Raw genomic sequence first — 25274 nt, 5'->3', positions numbered from 1 at the left:
TGTGAGAATCAATGGCATGAAAGCTTAGGGGTTTAGCTGTGCACTTAGCAATTTGCCTAAAGGTTTATCCCACTTGTGTGCAGGAAAAGGAGGCTTAGTGTTGTTGATTTGCAGTCACTGTGGCTTTCAAGCAGAAGCAAGAGCCATAAAGAGTCTGACGTACTTGTAAAAGATAAATCTGCTCTATGCTTTTAAGGCATAAAATAAGGCATCATTGAAAACAGCCAGGGCTTTTATGCAAATCCCTTATTAGAGGAATTATAAATCATTAGGAATTGAACAGTAAGATAGCAGGCGCTTTCTGGGGGTGGATCTTTGCCTTGATGCCATGGAAAACATGATGTCAATTAAAAAACCATATTCTCTTCCCAAGTTCAAGAGCTCTGTGCCCCCCAGGCCTGAGTGAGGCTGAGACCACTGTGTGTTGTGGCTTTTTCACAGAGTTATGGAATCACAGCATGGTTTGGGTTGGAAGGGACCTTAAAGCCCAACCTGTTCCAGCTCTGCCATGGGCAGGGACACTTCCCACTGTCCCAGGCTGCTCCAAGCCCCATCCAGCCTGGCCTTGGACACTGCCAGGGTGGAACAGCCACATTTTCATAGCTGGTTGGGCAGCAAGGCTGATTTCCAAAGCAGGGCTCAATGAGCCACTCTCTCAGCAGGCAGCAGCTCACCCTGATATCTGCCCTGGAGCTTTGCAAAGTGCTACCAACTGAGAATGTTCCCAAGTGTCATTAAAATGCAACCAAAAAGTGCTGCATAGAAAACTCAGTATCATCTTCTTTTAACTTCTTTGGTCTGAAGGTTTGGTACAAGGCCAGTGATCCATGCTTTGCTTTTTGTACATTTGGATTTGTTTTGAGGCAGTGTGTACAAAACTAAGCAGCCCAAAGAACCTGTGCCCACGTGTTGGAGGAGCATGCAGTGAATCCCTGCTTTTGCTCCAGGTAGATCAGCATCTGAGAGAGAAACCCTGGCAGGATGGTGGAAAAAAAAAGGGTAGAAATGGAGGGAGAGGGAAGCTGTTGTGTACTGAGCAGCTCTGTGTGTGATCTGGGGAGCAATTGCCAGCAGTAATTGTAATAACCTTTATGCTTTTTGTCTGTTAGTGCATGAGCCAATGTCTTGTTTTCAGTCAATTTGTCTGCTGGATTTTCTGCCTGTTCTGGACCTCAAACAGATTGCTTTGCCTGTGCTGGTTTTTGGAGGCATTTTTATGAGTGCTGTGCAACGAGCCTATTAACCTGCAGCAATTCATTCCTGATAGGAGCAGCAGCTCACAATGCAGTCATTAAAGCCCAGCTTGGGTTGGGAGTGACAACATCCCTGTGGAAGCTGTTAACTGCAAGGGCCCTGTCAGCAGAAAGAGGATTTCTTCATTTTAGCATAAAATAAAAGTACTTCTGCTGCTAAGCCTCAGGATGCAAACATTCCCCTTTGGGATACAGACAACACACACAGAGCAAGTGTTGATGCTGCTTTCCCTCAGCCTGTTTGGTCCATGCTGGAATTATTTTCCTCTTCCTCAGTTTTTCTGGACATTGGGACATTTGCCTAAAAGGTGCAGCCTTTGATGGTCACCTTCCAGAGCATCTCCTTGAACTCCCAACCTGTGCAGGTGCCTGCCAGGACAGAGGAGTCAGGGCATAGCTGCATTTCCAGGGAACTTTTAAGGAGGAAGGGGAACCTCCATCCTTCCTCCTCTGTCCACTGACATCCCTAAGTCAAGGTGAAGGAGATTTTTTACTTTAATTTCCAGAAAACTGATTTTGTTGCACCTCCTGGTGATCAGTTCCCCTCATGTTGCTCCTTTAGTAGCTTCCCTGCTCTGACACAAAGTTTGTAAGGGTTTTTCAAATAGCAGTGATTAAGGACAGGTCTACACAAAGTTTCCTCCTTACTTTTTGCTTAAGCAAAGCTGCATTTTTTAATTTTTATCTTTTTTTTCTGGTTAATTGTAGATAAGAATCCCAGAACTGGGAGCTGAATTTGCCCCAGTATTGTAACCCAGGCCTGCTGAAAATGCCTGGCAGCACAGGCTGACCTAACAGCAAGGCTGATGTGTGGCAGGGGGCTGGCAGAAAGTAGAGCAGTTCTTTCATGTAGAATTTCAGATTTTTGGGCTTTCCCTGCTGGAGTTGATGTTAACTGTGTTGCCATAGGAGCTCTCACACATAGAAGCTTTGAAAATTGCATACTTTATTTCAAATTCTGAATTAACCATGTTGGCTACATGGCTTGACACTGCTGCTGAAATTTGAAATCTCTGTGGAAAGCAGCCCCAGATGCAGCACTTGTTGCTCTGTGCACTTGAGGCACAGATTTAGAGCTGAGATTCCCAAGCTCCGTGTGCAGCCTCTGAAGAGGGAGTGGGAGGCACTTGCAGAGGATCTTTCAGGTCTGTGAGTCTGTTTCAGATGGGCTCAGTGAGAACACTGAGCTCTCTGAGTTCAGGCTCTGAGTGCTGTGACATTATTTCATTGACAAGCACCGTGGCCTTGGCCCTGCTGAGTTGCCTTCAGCAACTTCCACTGTCTTTTGCTGTAACTTCTTTTCATTTCAGTGCTGAGGGAGGCGTGCTCAGGGAACTGCTGCTCATTGCCACATCAGCCTTTCACCCAACTCTGCAGGCCTGTGGCTGTGTGGGCTCTGCCTTTCACACATCCCAAACTACGAGAACTGGGCTTTGCTGTGGTTCAGTGCCTGTGCTGGGGGCAGTTATGGTTTGATTTGGGGTTATTGCCCCATGTGTTCTTTCTCATTTCATGCTGTGTGAGCAGCACCCAAGCTGGGCCATGTTTTGGGATGGAGATGCTGCCTGAGCCCCCTGGAGAGCAGCACAATTTGCTCAGCTGCCAGACCTGAGCCCCACATTGCTGTGAGCTCCCAGCTTCAGTTCAGGGCTGTGCTTTCCTCCTCCAAAGCTTGAAAGATCTGATGGTTGAGCAGCTGAACTGGGCATTGGGGAGGGATAAAACACCCAGGACAGCTCCTCCACATGGGCTCACCCAAAGCAGACGTGGCAGGATTAGTCCTGCAGCTTTGGCAGTGCCAACCATAGCTCTGGGACATCCAGGCTGAAGCTGTAAAGCAGGAGCTTCAAAAGGTCAGGTTCATTCTGCCCTTTGCTTTCAAATCTTGCCTGTGGCTTGTCTTTATCTGAACTAGTGAAAAGGCTCAGGTCTTGCCTGGCTGGCAGCCTGGGTGTGCTGTGCAGCCAGCTCATGTTGTACCAGCAGCTTGGGTGAGAGCACATCTGGCTGGAGATTCCACATGGATAAGGCTTGTCTGGGGGAGGAATGTTTGTTCTGAGACTTCATCTATTTACATTTATGGAAAATAATCCATAGCTGCAGCCCAGAATGGCTGCATGGCCATATCTTCAGGAGGCAGAAGGTGACATCTTGGCCCTGGCTGAGTCCTGCTAGAGTCTGGCATTTATTTTCATGGAGCCAGGAGTTCAGGCAGCCACTGGCATTTGTAAATAAAACCCCTAACCTTTAGAAGGAGGAAGGACTACACTGATGTCTACCAGAGCTGGCACAAAGATGAAGGCACAGCTTGGAGAGGAATAAAACATTTGAGGTTTCCATTCTTCCTAAAATTTGACAGCTCACATTTAGATTGTGTCCATCACTCATTATTCCTGACAAGAGCAGCTTTAAAGAGCTCTTGAGCTACTGTGCTTTGCCATTAGTGCTGGTGGGCACAAAGGCTGGGAGCTACTCTCTCATTCTGTCTTCTGTGGTTTAAGATCTCCCTTTCCCAGTCCAGAAGGGGAACAAGGGGATGTGAGATCCATTTCAAACTGCCTGAAACAGTCACCAGAACTGCATGTCTTCTTTGATGAGCCCTCTCTCTCCCAGACTTTTTGCTGCCTGGGCTCTTCCTGTGGTGCCTCCACTTTCCTGTACTAAATTCTGTAGCAATCTGAAGGGAACATGCACAGTGGGGAGGGAAGATGTGCAGGGAACACACTCAGCATTGTGTTCATCTGGATTCTACCAGGAAAACTGTGCTCCTGCACAGGGCAGCGGGGAGAGGAGAGAGTTTGAGAGTGGTGCTGCCTCATTCAGGGGCAGGACTTGGTGAATCCCATCAGACATGAGCCTTGCTGAGTGAGAGAGAGCGAGAAGTGCTTTCTCTGCTGCCCCTGATGTGCTCAGCAGGGCTGGCAGGGACAGGTCACCTCAGCACAGAACTCCCACCTGGCTCTGCAGGGACTGCAAGTGCAGCATCCTTCTCCAAGGGGTTTGGTGCTGTCTCACAGAGATAATGGCTGAGCAGATCTTTGCCTTGTGTGTGTGAGATGAGATTGTGGAGTACATGGGGATGCTTCCTGCAGTTTCTGTTTTCCTGCTGGGACTGGGCACAGCCTGGAAGACTCCTTGCTTTACTCAGAAGACTCTCTCAGATCACCTGACAGCAAAAGCTCTTCCTTTGTTGTCAGAGATGGGAACAGAAAATACTGTAAACATAAAGAGGTGATCACGAGCTTGGTCATATTTCTGTGTGACAGTGAAATATTCAAGGCTTTGCTGCAGCTCCAGTCTCCTCTGAAATGTGCTTATTCTTCTTTCTGCCCAGGATTTTACAGCACGTTTTTGCTCTCCTGTGAGTTTCCTTCCCAGAACTGTCTGCCTTCATCTGGGTAATATTATCTGAAACAAAGCAGGAGCTTGGGGTTTCTTTTAAATGCTTTTGGAAAAACTGGTGTGTGTTCAATCCTAGCTGTGGCACAAAGTGCTCTTTTCCAGTGTCTTAAGGTGACAGAAGCTGGAATTTGTCACCCAAACCAAACAAGGATAAATTGGCAAAAAGTAATGACTAAACCCAGGAGTTTATGGATGTGCCCTCCCTCCCTGCTCATCCTGATCATGGCAGTGTGGATGGAGAGGATGTCAGTGCTGCAAGAAGCCCTGGAGACACACATGGGGATGGTTATGGTTCATGAGTCTGGGCTTTGAAACCTGTCACAGCAGAAGTCACAGTATCCCTGGGGCTGTGCAGCTGCTGCTGGCTGAGTGCAGGGAACCTTCCTCCCTGGGAGAAGGCTTTTCCCAGGAGATGGGAGGTTGGTACAGGGCTCAGAGCCTCACTGCAGAGGTGTTTTCAGGGTTTTCAGGTAGGGATCAAAAGCTGGGCTGCTTCTTCACCCTTTTGAAGGTTTAGGGAATCTCCTCTCCTCCCACCAGGAACAGGTCAGCACTCAGAGCTGATGCTTCCACAGGCTTGGGAAAGGATTTACAGCTGCTGTGATGTTAGAGGAGTGACAGGAACCAGCCCTGAGGTGAAATTCTCACACCTACCCTCTTGTGAAACATTAAAAGTGGCACTGAAGTATCATAAACAGAAATAGTGTCCAAGTTCTTTCAGTAGGAGAAGGCTCCTGCAGCTGCCTGCAGGGGGTCCCTCTCTCTTTTTGTGTCCAAAAGGGCTCAGCTCAGTATTAGAACAACTGGCTCCATGTAATTCTCTCCTAAATCACAAGGAAAGTGACTTTCTGCCTGTTCTTTCCTGTTGGTGGCACAGGAAGGCTGTGTCAGGAGCTCTCCACTGGGACATTATAGCCAGGCTGGACAAAGCAGGGTGCTCATCCTGCAGCCACCTCTCTATTTTCTAATTCATGAGGAGAAGGATTTTCTGGGAGAAATAAGACTTTTCAAGCTCTGTTTTCTGTTGGTTTGTGAACTCCCATTCAGGTTGGCTGTTGGAAAACAGATGTGACAGATGACAGGAACAATTCCCACAGGCCTTGCTTCCCACGTGTGGCCACACCCTTGTTGTGGCCTTGGAGCAGCATCCTGGGATCCCCATGAATCCACAACTTACACCAAGGTGCTCCCCTTGGATTTTCCAGCCTGGATTTCCACCCTGGATTTTCCTTGGATTTTCCAGCCTGGATTTCCACCCTGGAATCCCCTTGGATTTTCCACCCTGGATTTTCCTTGGGTTTTCCAGCCTGGATTTCCACCCTAGAATCCCCTTGTATTCTCCCCTTGGATTTTCCACCCTGTGCCCTGGAGCTGGATGATCATCCTGAAGGTTTCTATGGAAATAGAGGCTGGTGCTGGTTTGAGCACATTTGTCCCTTCTTTTCCTTCTGGAACATTCACAGACAGGAGGTTTGTTCAAGGAACAGCTGGAAGAAATAGGAAACTGGGATTTTTGCTGCATTCCCACTTTGTAGGACTTGTCTGGGCTCATTGCACTGTGCCACTGCTGCAGATAGGAGCTGCCATCATGCACTGGGAATGGGGAAGATCCCTTTCCTTAAATCTACTTTTCCTCTGATGGTATTTTCCACAGCAACCAAGTGTCCTATCAGCAGTGGAGGCTGGGGATTGATGGATTGCAGGACAGAATGGACAGATCCACTGGGAGATGCCAAAGCCCTTGGTTTGGTGCAGTTGATTTGACTGAAACAGGGTGAGAAGTGAAATCCCCACTTCTGATTTCAGGCAAATATCTCATGAAACACAGGAAATAGAGGGAGGAGACAACACAAAAGGTTACTGAAGTGGAAAGGCAGTTGTCAGAGGGGCTTTAATATTCAAATGAATTTCATTTTTTGGTTGTTACTTTGAAGCGTTTGTGGAATGCTCTGAAGTGCCTATCATTTGCCAAGCAGCACACCCGAAATCTCTCAGGTGATTACACAATTAAACAGCATTATATGGAGCTCATAATGCAGAGTGGATGCATTAACCCTGCTTCTCCATGCAGGGTTAGCCCCTTTTCTTTCCATCATAAAAGTCCTGATGAGACCATGTTGAAAATTAATTTCTTTTTCTGTTTTTGAAAAGGTCAGTCCACATAAGCTGAGGACAAATTAACACCTGCTGTAAATCAAAGTAGAGCCTTTAAAAGTAGTGAAGCCTCTTTGAGCTACACCTGAGCCTGTGTTTTAAAAGTGACTATTTTTTTTCCTTCATCCTTGGAATGATTCCTGCCCACTGTGAACTCTGCCTAAATGCATCTGTATTTCTGGAATGTTCAAACCAGAAGCTGACAAACGTGACTTTCAAGGGTTGCCTTTGTCCCTGGACTGTGGCCTCGCTTACAGAGCGTGCAGTCACAGCACATTCTCCTCTCCTGAGTGACACATCCTTACCCTTGCACTTGTACAAGTTGCTTGCTTGGCTGCCCAGAAGATGGATGAGAAACAAAATAAGGTGCTGAGCCTGGGAAATGCTGTGCTTGTGTGGAGCTGTGGCCTAAATGCCATTTTTTTGCCTATCCATGAGGATGTGGCACGATGAGACTAACAGATATGTGTCACTTGTGGTGACATGAGCACAGGAGAAATGTGCTATTTTGGCTACAGGCATGTAGAAGTTCATGCAGTCCCTTCCCTACCCTTCCATTTGATTGGTTAATTAGAGCATTGCTTTCACAAAGGCCTTTTCTGCTGAGTGCTCAGCACAGTCGTGGAGAATTGAGGTCTCAGCTGATGGATGCAGCTCCTGGTGATGTCTGTGGGTGCTCTGCATGTTGGGGAGTCACTGGGTTGGACCCTGGGAATGCTCAGGCTCTTGGGCAGCAGTTGCAGATTCATATTCTTGGGATATCACTTAAATGGAGCTACTGGAATAGTTGCAAGAAAGCAAATTACATAAATTAACAACACTGGGCTGAGTTTAATCCACCAGCTGCATCCTTGTGCGCTCTGTGGCCAGAAGATCCTGATTTTTCTGCTTTATTTTAAGGAACCAAGATAACGTGGAAGTGAGAGCTGTCCTTTGTGCATTTCAGGCTGTGGAGAAAGCGTTTGCAGTGCCAAAGGGATTTTACTGGCAGACAGTTGAGAGTGATGACAAACACTTCCCTGACAGCAGTTCCATGGAGGCTTGCAGAGACACAGACACCGAGGTAAAGAACAACAAACAACCCCCTCCTTCCTCACCTGGGGGCTCAGGGGGGACACTGAGAGACAATTAAGTGCCCTGGGATATTTCAATCTAGAGCTTTGATACAATACTGATCTTGAAGTATTTTTCACTCAGACCTAAATATATCAGCTGAGTATTTTGTGTCATCAGTATTGATGTGCTGATTGCTCTGAGCCACAGAAGATTAAACTTTGAAATGTGTAGGTTGGAGAAATTGCTACCAACCAGGTGCAAATCTGTAAGAGTAGACAAAATTTTGATAACCTGAAACCACTTGACTGTAAGTCAGTAAACAGCACAACTTTGATTAAACTTGGGCTCAGAAACATTCCAAGAAATTTCTGAAGGTTCTGATACTGCCTGATCTTGAGTAACTGTGTGTGTTGTATGAACAAGTAGGGAGCATTTGTACTGATTCTACCCCAGGAGAAGAGAAGGTTAAAGTGATTTCAATTAGCTCTTGGTTAGGAGTGCAGCACAAAATGTTCAGGACCTCACCCATGTGAAATGAGTTGTTATTGAGAAGAGCAGAGCAGGGCCAGCAGCAGTAATGGGGATCGGCCCAAGGTCACAAAGCCATGCACTGCTTTGGGTTGGAGGGACCTCAAAGCCACCAGTGCCATGCCAGTCCACTGGGCAGGGACACCTCCACTGTCCCCAGCTGGTCCAAGCCCCATCCAGCCTGGCCTTGGACACTGCCAGGGTGGAACAGCCACATTTTCATAGCTGGTTAGGCAGCAAGGCTGATTTCCAAAGCAGGGCTCAATGATCCACTCTCAACAGGCAGCAGCTCACCCTGATATCTGCCCTGGAGTTTTGCAAAGTCCAGGGACATCTTCCACTGTCCCACCTTGCTCCAAGCCCCATCCAGCCTGGCCTTGGGCACTGCCAGGGATCCAGGGGCAGCCACAGCTGCTTTGGGCACCCTGTGCCAGGGCCTGCCCACCCTCCCAGGGAACAATTCCTTCCCAGTATCCCATGCATCCCTGCCCTCTGGCAGTGGGAAGCCATTCCCTGTGTCCTGTCCCTCCATCCCTTGTCCCCAGTCCCTCTCCAGCTCTCCTGGAGCCCCTTTAGTCCCTGCAAGGGGCTCTGAGCTCTGCCTGGAGCCTTCTCTTGTCCAGGTGAGCACCCCCAGCTCTCCCAGCCTGGCTCCAGCCCTCAGAGCATCTCCATGAGCTCCTCTGGACTTGCTCCAACTGGCCAACATCTCTCTTGTGCTGGTAGCCCCAGAAGTGGGCACAGACCTGCAGGTGGGAGCCCGCAGTGACAAGGCCAAGGCAGAAAGCCCAGGGTTCAGACAGTGGCCAGAACTGGAGATGTCTGAGACCAGGCCAGGCACAACTCAACCAAGCTGCAATGGAGAGCAAAGCCAAGTGCCAGGCTCCTGAGGAAAGGGGACACTGGCACTTCCTGAGGCTTCCCTGTGCTAGATGGCTCTGTTATCACAGCTGGCCCCAAGCCCAGGCAGCCCCAGGGACTCAGAGCAACCACAGAAAAATTCTTCCTTACTGGCTGCTGTGAGTACTGGGTTAATAGCAGGAGAGCTTCAGCTAGACAAACACAAAGAAATGGAGCTTTTATTCCTAATTAGACCACTTTTATATGATTTGAGTAAATTTCTATTTTCATTTATCATGATGGTAAAGCCTCATAATGTCTTTATGGGGTGGTAGCATTTCATTTCAAGTGTCCAGTAGTGATGGATTCATTTGGCATTTGCTGCAGCCATAAACCTTGAGCTGGGGAAATCCTTGAGCTGCTCAACATCCAGGAGAACCATGCCCAAATCTGGGGCCAGAAAATCACCTTGTCTGATCCCCAGCTAAACAATTTATTATCCACAGGACCACACAACTCCCTGTCGTAAAGCGCTTGCTTTTTAAAACAATTTGTTTCTCTGATGGGGAAAATAATAATAATTTGCTTCCCTTTTGGGTATAAACATTCAGAATGTGTTGGTGTGAGTCTTCCCACATGCCAGGATGGGCTGAAATGGATTAGGCTGGTTAAGAAGACTCTGAAATGTGAATCTGGGACAGTACCAGTGATGTGTTTGCCTTTTGATGTTTTTTTAGTGTTGATTTTGATGCTGTTAAAGGTATAGAGACACAACCAGTTGGTTTATTATTATTTTATCATCCAAAGATGGGCAAATGGTGCTGCACAAAGTGAACAGCAGAAGAGATGCACTGTGGGCTCTGCCCTAGAGGCCTTGCAGTTTTTCACTAGTAGGTTTATGTGACAAAAGGCAAAGTTATATCAGCAGAAATAGATTAAATTATAATTTAGCCCAAAGCCAAGAGCCTTGTGTGTGAACTGCACATAAAGAGAAACCAAAGCCAAGCCTCTCTGTAGCTCTGGCAGATCCATCCTGGGAACTACAGGTGAGCAGCAGGGCTGCAGCTCTGAGGTTCTGCTGGGCTTGGGAGCGTTTCCCTGATTTTTCCATGTTTTTCTCTGGCTGTCCAGGTTGCCATGGTGCTGCTGTTTGAGGCTCTCTTCCGAAGCCCCCTGGAGACCCATCACACTCTGCAGCTGCTGCTGGGCTCTGGGCTGGATGTCTGCGGCCTCCGCCTGCTCTACCCCGGCCAGGACCTGCTGCTCTCCAGCTCAGGTGGGCTCTGCTTCTCCAGAGCTTCCATCATGCTGAGGAAGGCCCAGATCTGTAAAAGCACTGAGGTGAAGGGTGATCAGAGTCAGATTTGCATGAGGATTGCTTTATCAGTTCCTGTATCCTTCCCAAAAGAAATTATAGATTAGCTTTGACTGTTTCTTTCTTTCTGTTCCCACTGTTGAATATCCATGAGATGAATTTTTAACTCTTCATACATTTTTGGGTCTCAAAGTTTAGCTGTTGTTCCTTTGCAGTGAGCTTTCACACATTTCAGTGCCCTGAGCTCCAGGGACAGGCTCATGTGAGTTAAATATAATAATTTAGTTCCCCACTGATAGTCCTAAGGTCTTAGCTGTAGAAAATCCAGCCTCCCTTTTCCACAATTCCCCCATCTCATTGCCTGGGGGGCTTCAGGAGTGCTGATTTATCTGGCCTGTAATTGCATTGGCAGATAAACCATCACCAAAACACCAGATTATTTCATAGAATCCTATCTGAGGTGGGATAAGGTAAATAAACACAATCTGGGGCTCTGAACTCAAATCACAAAGTCTTGAACATCAGACACCAATGTATCAAATACTGGCATGTACCACTCAAGTCTTTATTTTCTCCCATTAGAAACAGAGATGATGAAGCCTGCCTTAAAACATTATGGGATATTACTGGTTGCTGCTGCAGCACAACTCCAGAGCAACAGGTGTGCCCTTAGCTGCAGAGTTTAGAGATTGCTTGTGGCTTGTGCTTCTTTTTGAGCCACAAAGTTCTTCTGGAAGGTTCAGATGTGCCACAGACAATCCATTTCTCTTGGGAAAGACACAGGCAGGCTGAGAGGGAGAGAAATAGGCTTCCTTCTCCTCTGGCAGAAGGGGAATGAAGACCAGCTTAAGCAGACAAAATTCCCCAGTCTCCTCACTCCCTTTTTGCATTTGAAAGCAGTAGGAGCAGACTGCCTTAGGAATGGGATTGCAGTTGCAGCTGGCTGGGTGCTGTGCACAGAACACATTTCTGGTGAGGGCTGGAGAATTGGAGGAGGGCTCCTGAAATGAATAAGAAAACCATAAAACCTGCAGTCATTAGGAGCTGACAGGCAGCAGATCTGCTTCAATGCTCTGTACCATGCACCATTATTTAAGAACATTTCGTATGAAGAGACAATTCATTTGAGCAGAGAACTGCTGTGCAAGTTTGTAAATTAGATTTTTACCCTCAGCTTGAAAACTCTAAAATTATTATTTTAAATATTTACAGCCAGTTGCTCCATTATCTACCTGCTCTGGAGATTTGTGTTCTGCCTTCTGATTCTTATGCAAGAAATGCTACATTTAAATATGTTTTTAAACCTAAGGGAAGAAAATCACACCCCTTGCTGCATTTTCTGACATCTGCAGTAAGAATTGGAAAGGAGACAAATTTGCTTTTTCTGGGGTTACTTTCTGGGCCCCAGTTGTGCTGGAGGAAGGTTTGCCAGAGTCATAGGGAAGAGTTGGAAGAAGTAAGGGAAGTCAGGGTTCAAATCCTGGCAGAAAATTAAAGGTGGCAAATCAAATATTTGCCTGGACCTTACAGCATTGTACAAAATCTGTATTTAATCCAGAAGGAAATAATGTAAAAAAGAAGTCCCCAGATTTCCAGTTTGTGATGCCCTTCAAAACCATCCCTTTCCTCAGGCCCCTGTACTTGAATCCCCCAGCCTTGCTTGTGGTGATGAACAAGAGGAACTTGAAGTGCTGGCTTAGAGTCACAGTTTGGGCTGAAAAGACCCTAAAGACCACCAAGTTCCAACCCCTGCCACAGGAAGAGACACTTTCAGTGCATCACCTGCTCTGTAATAACTTGTCACAGCAAACACGAGGCAACCAATTCCTCTTTCTTCAACAGACTGCCTTGAATAACCTCAGGTTTGCTATTGGGTAAACACATGCAGGTGCTGCCAGCATCTCTCCCCCAGGCAGGTAACCAGGTGATGGATTCCCAGGGCAGGTAACCAGGTGGTTCTTCTGTTGAAGTCTGGCTCTGACAGATCTGAAAAGAGCCCTTGAGTGGAGTGAATGACTTTGGGGTGGGCTGTTCCATGTTTTACTCACACATGTGTTTGTTTCCACAGAAAAGCTGCCTTCCTCCTACACTTCAGAGCCTGGCAAGGTGCCCCCAGTGCTGGCATTAGGTGTGAGAGGGCCCAAAGCCCATGGCATCCTGCAGGACATCACCCGAGGCTCTGGCAGGGCCCGGAGCCAGGCGGAGCCTGTCGTGTCCCTGCCCCTGCCCAGCCGGGTGCACAGGGAGCTGTGCCTCTGGTTCGGAGGGAGAGCTGCTGGAATCCTGCCCCCGCCTTCCAGGTGATGGCCCCGGATGGTCTGGAGCTGTTGTTGCACAGGCAGTGAGCCCTGGAGGCAGGCAGGCACTCAGAGATCTCTGTGTCAGCCTTCCAAGGGTCCTGCAGCACGGGAGTGCAGGGGGAGCAATCCCTCTACTTGTGTATTTCTGCAGTCTGCAGAAATCCTTCTCTCTTCTGCAGCAGATCATAGAATCATGGAATATCCTGAATGGGAAGGGTCTCACAGGGATCATCCAGTCCAGCTCCTGGCCGTGCACAGACCCCCCAACAATCCCACCCTGGGCATCCCTGAGATCATTGTCCAAGCACTCCTGGAGCTCTGGCAGCCTCAGGGCTGTGCCCATTCCCTGGGGAGCCTGGGCAGTGCCCAGCACCCTCTGGGGGAAGAACCTTTCCTGATATCCAGCCTAAACCTGCCCTGGCACAGCTCCAGCTCTCTCAGTTCCTAGATGTGTCAGGCCTGGGACAGTTGCAGTTGCTTCCCATTCCCTGTTCCCTGGTATCCAGGCCTCTAGTTCATACTCTTGCTGCAAGATTTGGAAGCCTGGTGCTGGAGAAGAGCTGCGAGGCTGTGTGCCAGTGAGTGACCCTCTCCTAGGAAACCTCTGGCTTTGCCCTATGTATCAACTGATAAAGGGATTCAGTAGGAAAAGGTTCTTTGGAGGATGATGAGAGAAGTGTGTGAAAATGAAGGGTGGCTTATAAACCTTGAACTGCATGAGAAACTCTTCTGCAGAAAATTCAGACCTGCAGGTTCTGAAGAGGTTTTTAGGGATCTTGCCTGATCCTGGGGGCAGGGTGGCACAGTCAGAGGCAGCAGGCTGGAGGTGAGATCCTCTGCACTGCTGTCAGTGCTTTCTGTGAGTGGCAAAGCTCAGCCATGTGGAATTAACCTGTGGATTGCTGTGGAGGATTATGCATCAGAGTTCAGCCCTGCTCTCAGCCACAACCAGCAACTCTCACCATTTTTATGTTTAAGATGTCAACAAAAAAACCAATTTGGTCAAGTTTCATTCTCTTTATTTGTTTATTTTCCTCAGGGATGTCTTTTTCCTCTTGCAAAGATGATGAATTCTGCTCCTCTGGTATAACTCAGTCCGGAGCAGTGCTACCTCCTAAATAATGTACTTGTCTTTCTCCTAATGCTGGTAATTTGGTCTGTTGGGAGACAGGAATACAAACTGCAGCTCAGATTGCCCTTTTCAGATTAGACTTGCAAATGCTACGGGCTCCTGGGAGTGAGCAAGCAGGATGTGTTCCAGTCAGCTCTGTGGTAGTGGCAAGGGATGAGGCAGGTTTGCCTGAGCAGCCTGAGCTCACAGTCCCAGCCAAAACTGTTCCCAGACAGTCCCTGGCTTTCAACCACACCTTCTGTTCACCCTGCCCTGATTGGGTCCTTTTGGATGTGCAGGAATGTTGTGGAAGTTTCGCTGGCAGGAACATCCCTGCCAGACTGGATCGTGCTTGTTGCCTAACACGAACCCTTCAAACTGGTTAAACTCAGCCTAAAGAACCCAAAGTGAATAGCAACTATGATGTGTCTGTGGGTGGGAAAAGCTCTGCTGCAGCCTGACATATTTCTTGATTCCCAGATTTCTTTGCCAAGCTGACTACTTTGCATTAGCTACTTTTAATTGAACACAGAGAGCCTCAGGGGGAGTAATATGAAAAGATGTTCAGTCAGAGAGACCTTGATGCAGCTCATGTCATGGACAAGGGATTGAAATGGCTTTCCCAGTAAAGCAGTTTTACCAGAGAGGCTTCTGTGGCCTTGGATTTGTCACAGAAAGTAGGTTTGAGTCAGAACCTTTTAATATTTTTCATTTAATATTTATCGTTTTTCTGCAGCTCTCAGAGACCTTCACCAGCTGGGGCAGGAGAAGATGAAGAAAAGGTTGACCTCCAGGGCTTGATGCTGCCTCGACCTCCAGCCATGCTTGTCTCAACTACCAAAGGTCAGTGTTAGGAAATGAAATTTGAGGGTTTACAGTTCTCCTTCACTGATAATATCACTTTACTCCAGCCCACCTAAGGCAATTCTGCCTCTCTGCATTGCTCAGGGCTCTGACCTGGCCAGTTCTGGAGGCAGGAATGAATTTCTAGTGGAACACTATTGCCTGAAATGAAGCAGCAGAGAAGTGGCACCACCTCATCCTCCTCATGGGAGCAGCTGCTGGAGTTCTGGGTGCTGCTTGGTTGTCACTGAAGGGGGAAAAAAGAAACAAAAAACACTTCACAGGAAATCTCTCCACAGAGGGGCCTGTTCATCAAAGAAACAGTCACATGAAGACCTCACAGAGTCCTTAAACTGCTGGTTTGTTGATCAGAGATCATTTGCCTCTCCTGCTGAAGACTGAATATTATAATCAGGGGAATTAAAGGGTCAAGGTTTCATTTAGGGCAGGACTGACCACAATCAGAAAGGAGAGCATTTTATGGGACTAATATCAATGGGTTATCACCTGGTTCCACTCACATCCCCATTTTCCCTTTGTAGGAGCAGTGTTCAGCCCCTGAATTTGTACCTAACCAGCAGCAAACTGTGTCCAGGGGACACCTGCCAAGGCCCTGCCTGGCTAAAAGGTTTTGGGGTCCTGCTGTAGAGGCCAACATCCCCTGGAGTGGGCCTGGCACAGCACATCTGGGGTGCTGGGCGCTTTTGGACAATGCTCTTGGCTGGTTTCTGCTGGCCCAGTTGAAGGTGGGAATTTCATTCACAGGAATGAAGCCTGAGGGGAGCAGAAGTTCAGCAGCTGTCAGGGAGGAGATGGCAGAAGGAAAGCAGGATTGGAGTGACAGAGAAAGAAGGCATGGGGAATTACATTGCCAAAGGAAAGAATCCATGAGAAAAGGATGAAAGCATAAGGCAAAAAGATGAAAAATGAGTGGAAGGGAAGGAAAATAGAGAAGGGAGAAAGGAAAAAACCAATTTTGAGACAGTTTTTCATCTTTTGGCTCATGTTAACTCAGGTAGTTTGGCAGGCAGCCCTTGGCTCTGTTATTTGGGATTGGGATTGATGGCAGCTGGTGGCTACTGATGGAATGAGTCACATTTGCTGCCTCCCCTTCCTTTTATGGCCGCTAATGATTCACATTTGCTGTGGGCTGCTGAGTTCCACCACACCACGTTCCATCTGCATGGAGCCTCAGAAGTCACTGTCAAGCTTTGCTCCTCAGATAACTTTGCTCTGGCAAGAGGAGCTGAAACTCTGCTCTGGGAGCAGACACCCTTGGGGTTTTCAGGAAAAGAAAAATTCACTGACTCCTTCCCTCTGGTCTCCAGCAGCTCCTCTTGGAGACAGGAATATTTACCCATGCAGAGCAGAGGTACTGCAGCTAGGTAGACCTGCCCCTTCTCAGTAATCAGAGTTTTGATGACCCAAGCAGATATTCTTGTTGATTTGGAATATGTGTGTGCAAAAAATGTTTTTTAAAGTGTTATCAACTGGAGCGGAACCAAAATCTTCCCACCAACAATCTTAGTTTTTGACAGATCCCATATCATGAATATGGCTAAAATCCAGTGTTAAAGCCATAAAGCCAAACAGAGATTTTAGGCAAAGAACCATCCTGCCTATCCCATCCTTAGTGATAAGTACAACAAGGTTTCCCTTGTTTTGCTGCTGTTGCTTTGAACAACCAGGCTGAGCCTTAGCAGGACAGATATCCATAACACAAAGTCTAGAATAAAAATAAAAATTCACCGTCCTACCCTCAGAATCAACTGGGACACAACAAAAAATCCTCCAGTCTCATTAAATTGATTGGTTAAAGCTACAAGAAATTACTGAGGCAGCGTAGAGAAAACCCATGTAGAAGTGGTACTGAGGATTTGTCTTCAGAGCTCACTCTTGGCAGCTTATGGAGATCTGGATATACATTGTGAGGGATAAAAAAGATGTGTTAGAACTGAGAAATTGTAATAATGGAGGTCATGGTAAAAACAGGGAGCTCAGGCAGATCAGAGGCTTCGGGGAAAAGTCTTGAGCTTGTCTCACAGTGCTTCAGATGTGGGGGCTGCTCAGAAGGCCTTGGAGGCTCTTTCTCCTGAGCTTGCTCAAGGTTGGCAGGGAGCCTGGCATTCAACTGGGGAAACAGAGTCTAAAAACCCAAAGTTCTAACCCGAGGTAAATTCCTGTTGTGTCTACAATGGTATGTACTGGGGTGAGGGACTCAAGGGGAGCTCGAGCAGCCAGAGCTGCTGGAAGAGATCAGGTAGGACAGGACAGACTGATACCATTACCATGATGTCCAAGGAACCTGTGAGGTCCCAGAGGGTACCAAACCAAAGGTGAGATCACAGGTGATCCAGAGCTTCAGGAGCTTATGCCACAATACAGGTCTGGGATGAAGGTTAAAGGCAGGAACAAAGGAGGCACAACAGGAAGCAGAATGGGTGCTGAGCAGGATTGCTGAGACCACCAGTAACAGCAGAGAGGAATGAGAGCAGAAAGGAGTGACCAGAGCTGCTTCATGCTCTTTGGAGTGGACATATTGATCAAGAACAAGTAGTTCTTGTTGCCCTGTTTGGTCACTTGGAGAGTGGTCATGCCTACAAGGCTCAGTCCTGCCCTGAGTGCTGGGGGCTGCACAGGGACAGCTCCCACAGCACGGCCAGCACCGGCACACTGCCTGTGAGCAGCTCCCAGACCTGGGGAGACAGGCTGGCTCGTCTCATCTGATGATTCATAAAGATATTACTGGTGATGCCTTAAGCTTTCCCACTCTGGGCTGGCCTTGGATTGCAGTCATGATGAGCTGGATGCAGCAAACAAACTGTAAAACACAGGGTCACTGCTTGGGATGCCGCTGTTTGCTTTGAGGTGGAGGCAGCTGCTGTGAGAGCTGCCTTGCGTTGATACCACAGCTCCTGTGACAATAATATGCTGCTTTTCTTGCTCTTTCTTTGATCTAGGGGACATCATTCTGCTGGTGTCACCTGTGGTACCTCCACGTGCCTACGGGGCTGTGCTTGCGACCTGTGCCCGCCGGGGCTTTGTGCTGCAAGGACTGCGGCAGCTGCAGCTCTCAGCACAGCAAGGCCTTGTGCTGGGCATGGCAGCAGGGCAGGTACTGTGCCCTCTGTGCCCTGGCTTACCCCTTGCCCTGCAGCTAATGGTGCCAGCACTCCTCCAGTGAGTGCTCAAGGACACCCCTTATCTCCTTCCCAGCTCTCCGTGTTCGTGTGAGTGGTGCTCTGTGCTCTGGCTGCTTTCAGTGCTGGCTTTTTCCCCAATAGGAAAATCCCCACCAAGCCTTGCCTCTCATGGAGAACAGGAGTGTAAATTCATCATCCTGCTCCTACTAAAACAAATGTGAATGTTGCCATTGATGTCAGAATCACCAAGGGCTGGCAGTAGCGCCATGAACCAAAATACTGATCTGCAAAGGTGGTTCAGGAGAAGAGTCCTCACTAACAGACTGATATTTGGTGCTGCACTTCACAGTCCCTCTGGGCCCTTCAGCATGAAGTCCCCTACTTCAGTGCATTCCAGATGGGTTTCAAAAAGAGCTTTCAAAAATAACTTTTTTCTTTCTTTGAAGCTCTGCCTAACATAGTGATAGGTTTGAAGTAAAGTGCACTTGGCATTTTGACAAGTCAGCCTAAGGAAACAGCAATAATCACAAATGCAAGGTTGCGGTCAAACTTAACATATGCAAGAAGTCCAGTGCTGCACTTCTTATATTAAAAATCCCACAGGAATCATATGACACCTTCTCTCACAAAGGAGTGGACCCCACACTTCCAACCATCATGCTGAGAGTTCTTTGCTGTGTCGGTCAGGAAATGCATAATTTTGCAAATCAAACTCTACAAATCCCCTCTTTTCTGCTTGTTCTGTGCTCAAGCCTAAGGAATAACAATATCCCTGCCCATAATATTTTGTAGAATGAATATAACCTATTTATGGAATACTACAGCCCATAAATAGACAGATATTTGGAACATGTTGCTAAGTGACCATTAAGGAGTTAACAGCAGCAACCATTGCTCCAAAGTGCTGTTTGGTGCTAAAATTTCTGAAAATCATCCCTTCATTTGAGACTCCAGATTATCTTAGAGTGACTTATGGTACATCCACTTATGGTGGATGGTACCACCTATCAGCTGAGTTACAACTGCTGTGGTTTTAGCCCAGCCCAGCTGCAGGGCAGAATGATTTTGTGTTAAGCCTCTTCCCTGAGTTTAAATTAAGTTTCTCTGTCTCAGGAAAAGATGACGCAGAACACCCAGATATTGGAGTTCCTATGGCTCAGTGGTGAGCTGTATCTTGTTATGCCATTGTAATTTATCTATTTGCTTAAGCCCTATAGTAATTACATCTGGATTTAGCAGTCTAATCTGCCCTTCATTATTTCAGATTGCTGTCTTTTGCCCTGGCAAGAGTTCAAGCTCACCTGCTGGTCCTGCAGGAGGAGAAGTCCCTGGTGGGCCCCGCAGGCACTGCCTGGTGCTGCTGCTGAGGAAGGAGAACGCCACACATCACATCCCTGCCTTGCTGACAGGTAATGCTGCCCTGCCCAGCAGCCTGGGAGGGAGGGTTTGCATTTCACATGTGTGAGTTCCACATCAGCAGTCCAACCACAGCTGTACAGTGCAGGGAATATTTATTGGGAATATCAAGGCCTGCTCATGTTGCTGTAGGAATCTTCTTCAGGCCAACGTGTGAATCAGTCACTACTACACATCCAACAGAGTTGCCTGACCTTTACCAGTTGTTTGATCTTTAGCTCTGGAGTCCTTTTGAGCTTAGAATCACCGAGTAGCTCCTTGTGGAAGGGGCCTCAGAAGGCCTCTCATCCAACATCCTGCTCAGCAGAGCATCAGCAGTGACTTCCCTCTGTCTTGGTTTGAAAACAAAGGTGTCTGCTGAGGAAGGCAGGAGCCTCCCCTGAGCTGGAAACTGTAAACCCCCTCCCTCTGAATTGTTATAAATTTGAAATTAAGGGGCTCTCAGGCAAAGATATGGGAGCAGGAATAACAGTTCTTTATTAGGGAAGAAAATAAAAAATAAAATAAACAATGCAGTAATACAAAACAACACTGCCAGAGTCAGAGCAGGCCCTGGCAGCCTGTGGGTCAGGGTGGTGGCAGCAGTGCCATTCCATGGGCTCAGCCCTCCTGCAGTGCCAGCTGTGCTTCTGCTGGAGCAGGATCCTGGACAAGGGTGTGATCTTCCTCTGAAGATCCAGTGGAAAAGGCAGCTGCTCCTCTGGGAATGCAGTGGGGCAGAAAGCTGCTCCTCTGGGAATGCAGTGGGCAAAGGCTGCTGTGCTGTTCCAAGGTCAGATTGGATCCAGGTAGGAATGCTTGGCTCCTCCCCTGGGCAGAGCATCTCCCCATGGGATGATGGAATTTTCTCAGCCATGCAGGGACACTCAGTGGCCATGAACAGAAGAGATCTCCTGGAGGGAGGATTGGTTGTGGGAGAGATAAAGAAAAACTGCCCAATGAACAGAAGAGAACTGCCCCAGCTCTGACAGATGGCAAATAGAATACACATTGCCTTGCAATCTAGGACACCCTGAGGAGGCTCAGGGCTTTTCTTCTGTCAGGTCTTGAAAATCTGCAAGGACAGAGATTCTCCTGCCTCCCTGGGCCTTTGTCCCATCGTTATGTTTTTCCTTTATGTGAAGTTGTAACCTCCTGTTTGGATTTGTGAGCCTTGTCCTGGACACTTCAAAGCTGGGCCTGACTTTGGCATCTCACACCCAGTGCATGCAGGTGTTGTTGGGGCTGTCCTGTTCAGGGCCAGCATTTGGATTTCAAGGATCCCTGTGGGTCTCTTCCAGCTCAGGACTTTGCTGGGATTTTATGGCCTCAATCACCTCCTCTCAGAAACTCTTTTTGCCCAGAGAAGTAGGGTAGCCAAAATCAGCTGTGCCACTGAGCCTGAGGGCAGCATCTGATCCTATCAACCTCAGCTTCGAGTCCTGCATCCTTGTGACTTCCAGGCACCCCAAAGGTAACTCATTTTCTATGGAGGGACTGCCAAAACCCAGCCAAGTCGCTGCCTTAAATCTTCTTGAGTTTCTGTTTTCTTAAGGATCAGTTGACATTGACCTCAAGTGGGGAAGATCAGAGGCAACAGCAGTGGTCAGGAGGGAACAGAAATCCTGCCCTGCCCCTTCCCAAGAATGGGTGACCCTTCCATTAACACCATCCCACACAGCCCATGATGGAGACATTCATTCCCAGCCCAGTTGCTTCCTTTAATTTATCCACAATAGGAAAGAACATTTAGAGGTTTGGGAGGGGGGGAAACAATGACAATTCAAATAGTCCTGGGCTTTTTCTCCTGAGACTATCACAGAATGTTCTGAAAACATGTGCAGACACAGAGGATTAATCATGGCACAGTAATTACAGCCCCGTGTCACCTGCTGCCTCTGCACCCAGGGAAAGTTGCTCATTAAAAAGTGCAGTTTCTGCAGCTTCCCTCAGTGCCACAGATGATGTTTTGTGTTCATGTTTTGCACAGGGAAATTTCCACTAGAAATACACAGGGGGGGCTGGAACGAAGGGTAGTCTGGAAAGCTAAAATATTTTCCCTCATGCTAGAGAACTCAGGGTTTTCCCCTTTGTTTGTGACAGATTTTGCAAATGCCTCTTGCCATGCCTCTGCTATTTTCATTAGTCCTGTACTGCAGAAAGACACCTTAGTCCATATTCCAGAGCCCTGGAGAGGGGATGCTGATATTCTTTCCCCACAAGCTTTGGATTGGCCTCTGGGAAGTGGAGAATAGCACTAAATTGGAGTAGGGTAAATACCTCACTAAGAAGTTTTGCATTTGTAATCAATAGGAAAAGTAGTTGTCCCTTCAAGGTCTTGAACACTGTTCATTTTTCAAAGCAAGTTAAAATTTGACAAATACTCCTGAAGCAGAGCAGATAAATAGGTGGGTAAGGATCTCTGTCCTGAGGTTCAAACACCATACACTTTTGTCCAAGCTTTACTTTCTGCCATGCCCTGAGTTTGAATAAACAACAGGCAATACTGCTGGGACAGTGATGGCCCATTTTTGGTGCCTCACGCCTTTTGAATTTTGAGGAGCAGGTGATTGTCAGTGCTACATTTGACATCCAAGCTTTGCCATCGGCCTCTAACACCAATAATCCATTTCCCATGCTCCACTACAGTGAATTTTTGACAGGCTTGTATTGTAGTAAGCAATCAAATGTGTACAAAGTAATTTAAAAAATAACAAGCCTTTAAAACTGTGACCTGAAACATTATTACAGAAGGCTGAACTAATTGTTGTGGAAATGTACTGTATGCAACACCTTAATGCACTGCCTGTGCACAACCCAGCTCTTTAGAGGGAGAATGGGAGCTGAGAGATTGTGGCTTTAAGCACTTAGTGTCTGTAAAAGTGGCGTGGAATGGGATATTTTCCAGGCTGGAAATCACAGGAGCAGAACATGATGTCTCTGTTCAGGTCTGTCACCCCAGCAATACCTCCCTTCCCACGAGGGCCCTGTGGGATGCAGGACTTTGGCCTCATGCCTGGAAGTGTGAGACACCTTGAGGGCCTCCACGTGAGCACTGGGCTCAGATCTGGGACTCTTCCTAGTGGACACCACCTTATTTAAGATATTTATTCAAATTCAGGAGCTGTGAGGCAGCATCTGTGCACTTGATCCACATTTCAGTTCTCAGTAGGAGTTAGAAGGGGATAGAAACAACTGGGTGCTGCTGAACAAGCCAGAGAAAGCTGTGGGCCAGCCTCAGTTTTCAAGAGCTCCTTGCCCCTTTTTAAGGGGTCCATGTGATTTTGGGGTGAGGGGATGGTTCAGCTGCGTGTGGTGTCTCAGGTAAGCCCAGTCTGTAGGGGAGCCGTGGCCAGTGACTCAAACATTTGACAGCAGAGTGTTTTCATGTCAGGCTGAGCAGAGCTCAGCATTCCTCACATTTGCTGCTGTTCTGAGCACAGGGCTGATGGAGGAGCTGGCAGAGGCAGGCCTTGGCAGCAAGCACAGCATCCCCCCTGCAGCTGCTGGAGAGGAGCCGTCCCTGTGCTTCCACGGGGCTCCGTACGGCGCGGCCGTGCTGCACAGCCTGGGTAGGTCAGGGGGCTCTGCTCTGGCCTGGCTTCTCCAGGATCACACACAGGGAATGCTCTGGGCTGGGAGGGACCTCGAACCTCATCTCATTCCATGGGCAGGGACAGCTGCCACTATCCCAGGCTGCTCCAAGCCCTGTCCAGCCTGGCCTTGGACACTTGCAGGGATGGAGCAGCCACACTAACGAGGGATTTTCCTGAATAAAAGCATTAGGAATATGCTTTTTTGTCTGTAGTATCTCATTTACTGTTCTGCTGCAGTCAGTAACTGCAGCAGAACAGTAAATGACTAATCACAGTAGCTCTCATGGAAGAATCAATGGAAATCAAAATGAAAATACATTTTTAAAGTAAATTAAAAGATACATGCAAAAAGAAATTATTGAAATGTGACACGGTAACATCCAATTAAGCCTTAATTAAGGCAATTAGAACATTAATAGCCAATCAATGTGTATTTATTGCCATAGTTTCAAGAGAAGTCAAAATATTAAAATGAGATAAATTGGTGGTTGTGTGTAGAAATGGAATGTGCTGAAGTGATAAATGCTGGCAGCTATAGTTCTGTAGGTGCAGAAAAGGCACTTTCCAATTTCATTTTACTCAGATATTCTGAATTTCAGTTTGTACAGTTGTATTCACTTTGGTAACTCATTCATTCAAAGCTGGGAGATTGATAGGATTTCTAATAGCAAGGAAATGGGTTTTCTGTTCTTAATCTATGACTCACATGGGTGAGTCTTAAACCTCCTAGTTCTGTACACTTGGAGTAAAAAAAATCCCATGTTTATTTCACTAACTACATGTTGGGGTTTTTTATGTGTTCAGCAAGTTAACTTAGATTAATTTAATTTAATTATTTGAAAATTTGGATGCTAGGGCTTTGAGTTAAAATATATTGCTTTCCAAAACCAAACTGACTCTAAATCCTAAGGAAAAATGAAAATTAAATGCATTCACAATTCTCTAGCATTAGGAAATGTTATGATGTAGGAATAAGTAAGTAAATAAATGTTTATTGATACAATTGCTCACATAATCATATAGTGAATCAGTATGGAAGAAACAGGGATTTCTTATGGGCCAGGGATTCTCCAGGCTGTGCTGTTCCCAACAGGACTGTGGATAGAAGCACAGTGTTACAGCAGTCCCCAAATTAGCTCCCAATTGTGTGCAATGTCCTAGAAAGCAAAATGAGGTATTGATTTAACGTGAAGTCAGTCATTAGTTATCAACCCAAAACTGGTGCTTTAAATCATTTTGGTACAGATCTATCAACTCTGCCTAATGGTGTGAATAAGGATATCAAAATTACAAGGAATGTATTTGCTTTACATGGCAAAATGTAATTCCAGGCAAGGACTGGGACTAATTAGAGGGAGTTTGCTGTGTTAATATTCCTCATTTAGGAGGATTTTCCTGAGCTGCAGTGTGAGGAGACAGCGAAATGCTGGTTGGGATTTATGCAATCCCTTCACAGCAAAAAGCCTGAGATGTGTTTTCATGAGGTAACAGCTTTGTTTTGATGCTCTCCCTGGGCAGGAGGAAACCTGAGCGCGGTGCCAGAGCCCCATCACATCCCTCTGGATTTCCTGTGCCACCGAGCTTTCGCTGCTGAGCCCGGCATGGAGCAAGTGGTGATGCTGACAGTGGTGGGGATGCAGGCTCTGAAGAGTGCTGGAGAGCTCCTCCAGCAGGTCCTGCTGCCCGGCCTCAGGGATCAGTCTCGGAGTGCAGGTGACCCCAGCTCTGGGGCAGGGCTGGAGACTTTGGGCAGGAAAGTTTATCCTGGATAGCTCTTTTTAGCATAGCAAGGACATCATGGAAAATGTGGTGAAGGGGCCTCAGGAAGAACAGGTTTCTTTGTTACCCCCCTAGAGAGCTGAAGAATTTATCTTGGTTTGTTATGGGCAATCACAGACAGCTCAGGTGGGTATAATTTGCTCCAGAGAGCATCAGCTCAGTTCCAAGTAGTGCTTGGGCTTGCAGAGCTTTTATGTAACACAGAGCATTGTGTCCCTCCCTGAGCACTTGGGAGGTAAGGCTGGGCTGGAAGTGGGACAGGAATTTGGGAGTCACAGGCTCTGTTCTGTCCAGTGACAGCCTTGGTGAGCAGAACCAAGGCCCTTCACGGCCTCACGCTCCGGTTCCCCCGCGGGAGGAGCAGCGAGGCTGTCCCCACGCTGGGTGCTCACATGTGCATGAAAAGGGCTGTCAAGCCCTAGGCAGGACAGGGAGTTTATGTAATTTCATGTGCAGGTTGCACTGAAGTGTGATAACACAGGAGCTGTAGGCACAAAGGGCTCGAGAATGCCTGTCTTACACTGTATTGTATCTGACTCTCCCACAACCATGTTGAAAT

General features: G+C 47.5%; 1 protein-coding gene across 6 annotated transcripts in view; it reads left to right on the top strand.

Moving 5' to 3' along the window:
- The window catches only part of DNAAF8 (dynein axonemal assembly factor 8), a 103585-nt gene that overhangs the window by 38039 nt on the left and 40272 nt on the right, over positions 1-25274 (top strand). For all 6 annotated transcript variants that reach the window (XM_053992513.1, XM_053992510.1, XM_053992514.1 and 3 more), the window contains 8 exons: positions 7756-7872; positions 10365-10509; positions 12617-12848; positions 14696-14802; positions 17763-17917; positions 19210-19354; positions 22784-22912; positions 24455-24649. In XM_053992513.1, coding sequence (XP_053848488.1) covers positions 7756-7872; positions 10365-10509; positions 12617-12848; positions 14696-14802; positions 17763-17917; positions 19210-19354; positions 22784-22912; positions 24455-24649 — 1225 coding nt within the window. The remainder of the gene's footprint in view (positions 1-7755; positions 7873-10364; positions 10510-12616; positions 12849-14695; positions 14803-17762; positions 17918-19209; positions 19355-22783; positions 22913-24454; positions 24650-25274) is intronic.

Source organism: Vidua macroura, chromosome 16 (genome assembly GCF_024509145.1).
Source record: "Vidua macroura isolate BioBank_ID:100142 chromosome 16, ASM2450914v1, whole genome shotgun sequence".
NCBI classification, from domain to species: domain Eukaryota; kingdom Metazoa; phylum Chordata; class Aves; order Passeriformes; family Viduidae; genus Vidua; species Vidua macroura.
The sequence above is the reverse complement of the archived record's forward strand: the minus strand, read 5'-3'. Positions and strand labels throughout refer to the sequence as shown.